This window comes from Oncorhynchus mykiss, chromosome 7, assembly GCF_013265735.2.
Source record: "Oncorhynchus mykiss isolate Arlee chromosome 7, USDA_OmykA_1.1, whole genome shotgun sequence".
NCBI classification, from domain to species: domain Eukaryota; kingdom Metazoa; phylum Chordata; class Actinopteri; order Salmoniformes; family Salmonidae; genus Oncorhynchus; species Oncorhynchus mykiss.
In genome coordinates this window covers 70,403,796-70,409,795 of record NC_048571.1, presented here as the reverse complement: position 1 = coordinate 70,409,795, position 6,000 = coordinate 70,403,796, and the positions used below count along the sequence as shown (strand labels likewise).

At 46.5% G+C, this 6,000-nt stretch overlaps 1 protein-coding gene across 6 annotated transcripts in view; it reads right to left on the bottom strand.

The window, feature by feature from the left end:
- The window catches only part of LOC110528364 (plasma membrane calcium-transporting ATPase 1), a 173,752-nt gene that overhangs the window by 74,176 nt on the left and 93,576 nt on the right, over positions 1–6,000 (bottom strand). For all 6 annotated transcript variants that reach the window (XM_021610377.2, XM_021610376.2, XM_036983968.1 and 3 more), the window contains 3 exons: positions 4,314–4,493; positions 4,088–4,175; positions 3,520–3,626 (listed from right to left, as the gene is read on the bottom strand). In XM_021610377.2, the coding sequence (XP_021466052.2) occupies positions 3,520–3,626; positions 4,088–4,175; positions 4,314–4,493 (375 nt within the window). The remainder of the gene's footprint in view (positions 1–3,519; positions 3,627–4,087; positions 4,176–4,313; positions 4,494–6,000) is intronic.

Below are 6,000 nucleotides of genomic sequence, written 5' to 3'. Positions count from 1 at the left end.
TTTTAGAACCACCATCTGGCCTTCTGGCTAAGATACAGGCAATTATTGTGGATTTCTTTTGGGATAAATATCACTGGGTTCCACAAAGTGTTTTGTATTTGTCAAAAGAGGAGGGGGGACAAGGTCTTGTACATCTTGCTAGTAGGGCTGCTGCTTTCCGGTTTCAGTTTATTCAAAGGTTGCTTTATGGACCGGAAAATGTGGTGTGGAGAGGGGTGGCAGGTCTTATATTACAGCGGGTTGGAGGATTAGGTTTAAAGAAGGCTTTATTTCTGGTTGATAGTAGCCAGATTTCTAGGGAGGGAGTACCTCCGTTTTACAGAGGCCTTCTCAGAGTGTGGAGCGTAATGAAGGTGTCCAGAAGAACTTCAGCGGAGTCAGTGCATTGGCTGTTGGAGGAACCTCTGGTGTATGGGGCAAGACTGGATTGTACAACTGCAGCTGTTCCACATTTCTCCAAGATTCTGGTGAAGGGGAAAATCATCACCTTAAGACAGTTAATGGCCATGGCTGGGCCCGCCTTAATGGATGGAAGACGGGTGGCAGAACATTTGGGGATGAGGTCGGAAAGGATTGTCGGACAAATGCTGGGGAGCTGTAGGAAGGCTCTGTCAGCGGAATAATGGGGTATGCTTAGTAGCCACAAGAAGAAGGTGCAAGATGAAGACGTCTCATTTCCAAAACTAGGGATTACACCAAATATCCCAGAGTCAGAAAGAAAGGCGTTATTGCTGGATTTGAGAGGGTTGGAGGAGGTGGGTTTGGATGAGGTGAATGGGAAGGAATTGTATAGGGGGTGTGTCAAGGTGTTGAATAAAGATAAATTGAAAAATAGAAAAGATACTCCATGGAGGGTAAAATTGGGCATTGATGACAAGGTAAAGCCAGCATGGAGAGCACTGTACAAACCACCATTACAAAAGGGTACTGGTGATATGCAATGGAGGGTTTTACATGGCATCATTGCAGTTAATGCTTTTGTATCTGTTATTAACTCAGATGTTAGAGATGGATGTCCTTTTTGTAATATAAGATAAACCATTTTTCACTGTTTTATGGAGTGTGAGAGGATAAAACCTCTATTGGAAATGCTGGAATCTTTGTTTAAAGCTGTAGGGGAGTTTTTCAATAACACTGTTTTTATTTTGGGGTTTCAATATAGTAAACAACAGAAAAGAAAATGTCAAATGTTACATTTTATTTTGGGACAAGCTAAGATGTTAATTTTTCTGAGTAGGAAACATAAGATAGAAACGGGATATGGGCAGGATGTAAGATGTGTTTTTAAAGGTTTAGTGAAAGCAAGAATAAAAGTAGATTTTGAGTTCTTTTCAGCTGTAAAAGATCTCCTATTATTTGAGGAGAAGTGGGCCTACGAAGGAGCGCTTTGTTTTGTAGAGGAGGGGAAATTATTTTTTGCTGCTGAAATAAGTTGAATGTATATGTTATGTATTTATTTTTGTTTAGGAATTACATTTGTTGTTTCATTTCTGAAAAGGCAGTGTGTCATTTTTTATGTTAACACTTGAGTAAAAAATAAAGGTTTTATAAAAACTCAAAACTCTCTCTCTATCTTGGTCTGTCTCTCTCTCTCTCTCTGGGTCTGTCTCTCTCTCTCTCTCTGGGTCTGTCTCTCTCTCTCTCTCGCTCTGGGTCTGTCTCTCTCTCTCCCTCTCTCTCTGGGTCTGTCTCGCTCTCTGGGTCTCTCTCTCTCTCTGGGTATGTCTCTCTCTCTCTCTGGGTCTGTCTCTCTCTCTCTCTCTCTGGGTCTGTCTCTCTCTCTCTCTGGGTCTGTCTCTCTCTCTCTCTCTGGGTCTGTCTCTCTCTCTCACACTCTGGTCTGTCTCTCTCTCACTGGGTCTGACTCTCTCTCTCTCTCACTGGGTCTGTCTCTCTCTCTCTCTCTCTCACTGGGTCTGTCTCTCTCTCTCTCTCTCTCTCACTGGGTCTGTCTCTCTCTCTCTCACTGGGTCTGTCTCTCTCTCTCTCTCTCTCTCTCTCACTGGGTCTGACTCTCTCTCTCTCTCTCACTGGGTCTGTCTCTCTCTCTCTCTCTCTCTGGGTCTCTCTCTCTCTCTCTCTCTGGGTCTCTCTCTCTCTCTCTCTCTGGGTCTGTCTCTCTCTCTCTCTGGGTCTGTCTCTCTTTCTCTCTCACTGGGTCTGTCTCTCTCTCTCTCTCTCACTGGGTCTCTCTCTCTCTCTCTCTGGGTCTGTCTCTCTCTCTCTCTGGGTCTGTCTCTCTCTCTCACACTCTGGTCTGTCTCTCTCTCTCTCTCTCACTGGGTCTGTCTCTCTCTCTCTCTCACTGGGTCTGTCTCTCTCTCTCTCTCTCTCACTGGGTCTGTCTCTCTCTCTCTCTCTCTCACTGGGTCTGTCTCTCTCTCTCTCTCTCACTGGGTCTGACTCTCTCTCTCTCTCTCACTGGGTCTGTCTCTCTCTCTCTCTCTCTCTGGGTCTCTCTCTCTCTCTCTCTCTGGGTCTCTCTCTCTCTCTCTCTCTGGGTCTCTCTCTCTCTCTCTGGGTCTGTCTCTCTCTCTCTCTGGGTCTGTCTCTCTCTCTCTCTCACTGGGTCTGTCTCTCTCTCTCTCTCACTGGGTCTCTCTCTCTCTCTCTCTGGGTCTGTCTCTCTCTCTCACTCTGGGTCTGTCTCTCTCTCTCTCTGGGTCTGTCTCTCTCTCTCACACTCTGGGTCTGTCTCTCTCTCTCACACTCTGGTCTGTCTCTCTCTCTCTGGGTCTGTCTCTCTCTCACTCTGGGTCTGTCTCTCTCTCACTCTGGGTCTGTCTCTCTCTCACTCTGGGTCTGTCTCTCTCTCACTCACTCTGGGTCTGTCTCTCTCTCACTCACTCTGGGTCTGTCTCTCTCTCTCACACTCTGGTCTGTCTCTCTCTCTCTGGGTCTGTCTCTCTCTCACTCTGGGTCTGTCTCTCTCTCTCTGGGTCTGTCTCTCTCTTTCTCTCTCTGGGTCTGTCTCTCTCTCTCTCTCTGGGTCTGTCTCTCTCTCTCTCTCTCTCTCTGAATCTGTCTCTCTCTCTCCCTGGGTCTGTCTCTCTCTCTCTCTGGGTCTGTCTCCGTCTGTCTCCCTCCATCTCTGTCTCCGTCTGTCTGATTAACTAGCAGAATCAGATGCAAAAATGTATTGGTCACATACACATATTTAGCAGATGTTATTGTGGGTGTAACTCACACAATCTCACTCACTCCTATTCTGTAATCCCCAAACCCAGAGGTGCTTCTACTTAGGGTACAGTGTATGTGAATGTAGGGGTTTGTCTGGTGATAAGCAGATTTATCCAAGCATTACTATTGATTTATTACCTAATTACACAGCCATCGTAAGTAATGGAGGCACTTTGGAGTAAATTGGAGAGTTGCAGAGATAAGGTTTGGGCAACATGAGCTTTTCATGGCTGTAGTGTAATTGTGATTACTTGATAGGTTTTCTCTAAGAAGGGGTAAAAACATAAGGAACGCAGTGACAAGGGAACCATATACACTGATATGAATGGAGAGAGTTACCATAGCAAACCCAACATCAGCCTTCTTCAGGGCGGGGCCATCGTTAGTTCCGTCGCCTGTCACAGCCACCACCTGTCGTGTCTCGAGGACGGTGCTGTCCATGATACCTGAGGGAGAGGAACAATACCACACCCCTCAGATCTCAACACACGGGACAGCAGTATAAATATTGACTGAGACAGACACCCATGGAATCAAATTTTTGGGGAGGAACATAACTAACAAATGCTGTCCCCCAATATTTTGAAAAGGCCTTTTTCCCATTTAATTAGCTTCAGTGTTTCTTTCGGTTAGTCTTCTAGTCAAGTGCCCATATTCATGACCCACACCTACATTATGCTTTCCCTGGCCCATCCTTCTCTCTTTCCACCCCTCCATTGCCCCCCAACTGAGATGAAACGGGCTAGTCTTTGAAAAGAACTGGGTTGGGCTGAGGGGGTGGCAGTGCTACAGACCCCCGGGTCCAATGTGTGTGTGTGTCTATCACACAAGAAAGAGATGACACATTTCTGGAAGGAAAAGGGAGGGGAAACAAGAAAAGGAGAGATATGTGACAGCTTTAACCCACCTTTGACCAGAGTGTGTTTGTCAGTAGGAGAGGAACGAGCCAGCACACGCAGCTTGGGCCACACCTTGTCCAGACGCTCTTGCTCCACCTAGAGCACAGGAGTACACAGTGTCAGAGGGGCTGCATCTCTACTACTATATAATTTACGTCCCCATGACAGTCTCACCTCTATTATATCATTATAAAAGTCCCTCTTTCAAAATAAAAGTCATGTGGTGTGTCTCACCTCTCCCTGGTCATTACGGATCAGCTGGTTGAACTCTTTGCCCTCCAGACATAAGAAGTCCTCGCCTGGCAACAGGATGCCACACTTGGTTGCTATGGCACGGGCGGTGTTGATGTTGTCCCCGGTAACCATGCGGACGGTGATGCCAGCCCTCTGGCACTTGAGGATAGCATCAGGTACCTTTATGGGAGGGAGGAGAGAGTCATGACTAAGTTCACTACAAGGACATTGGTCATCTAGTATTGTGTAGTTATATGTCCACTTAAAAATTAATTTATTGGTATAGTACCAGTGCTGATCTCAGACCAGTCTGTGTAAGGTAAGTGTGTATCTGAGTGTATTCTGTATGTATATTCCCCTCCACACGTTCCCTACTCCATTTTGTACCACCGTTGATCTCAGTAACAGTGTCGCAGGTTATTTTAGTCTCCTTCTCAGCACGACAGTGTGAATCCCTGACAGCTTCTGCTCATTCTAGCATGACCTCTCAACCCTCTGTGCGTGTGAGTCTCTCTCTCTGTGTGTCTGAGTGAAGTCTTGTGTAATTAGCCACCCTCAGCTATGTGATGAGTCACTCCTCATTAGACCAATCAGATCACTTATTTATAGATCATTAGAAACCCCTCACAGACGTCTGCCGATCACACCGCTGAGCCCACAACCCCTTCCCCCACCCCGTCTGCCCTCACACAAACCACTAAACGTGTAGCTACACTGTCTACACAACCCTCCCCCCACCCCCCACAATAACACAGAATCCTAAGGAAATAAATAACCCACTGTGGTGAATGCTCCCACACTAGCACTGGCAGACCACCTCATGTAAACATCCACTCACAGACCTACGATCGCTAACTCTTCAATGTTCCCCGAACAGTCGCCCACATCTCTGGCCTTTATTTTGAACCATGATAACATCTCTGATGCTTTGCATTTTCCCTCAGTAATGCATTTGAATAATAAAATGACGCAGGTGTTCTTTCCCCATCTATCATGGTAATGAAGGGTGCCTCATCTGCATAATTAATGGATGATATTAGTGAATATTCTACATACCAGAAGCTCATTTCAGAGACGCTGCTGTCACGCAAATATCAGCGCTAAAGTGCACAGCCATTATAAATGTCCTAGCATGGCTGCTACAGTACAGTACCTTTCCACTAGCAGCTAGCCGCCCTTCCCTTCCAACCCCATTGGGAACTGGTAGAGTGTCTGTCACCCGCTGGCTACAAAGCTATTTCCATCCACTATGTTATCTGCTGCTGCTTGACATTCAAAACTCGAATGACTATCAGTGAGTCATGTGAAAGACACAGCAAGTGGCGGCCGGGCGGGGCAAGAAACTAGCTAATATTGTACAGCCACACTCTTTAAAATGGCTGTTTCAGCAGGATTCATAATGCTGTTTTCACCAGAGCTCAGTAGGTTCAGCACACTATCGGCCATATTGGCACCAAAAGCTGTTGATAATACATTTACATTGTAATTCGCAGGTTCACGGGCTCTGGCTGGGGCTATAGAGAAGACTCTTTAGGAGACAAGAGGGCCATTTCAGTTCTCTAGGGCCGCAGTGGAGTGAGGAGGGTTGAACATGAGCGTGAACATGAACTCAATTGGCTACACTTACGTGTGATGTGTGTGATGTGTGTGTGTTTGTGTGTGAGTGTGAGAGAGAGACTGTGCATGT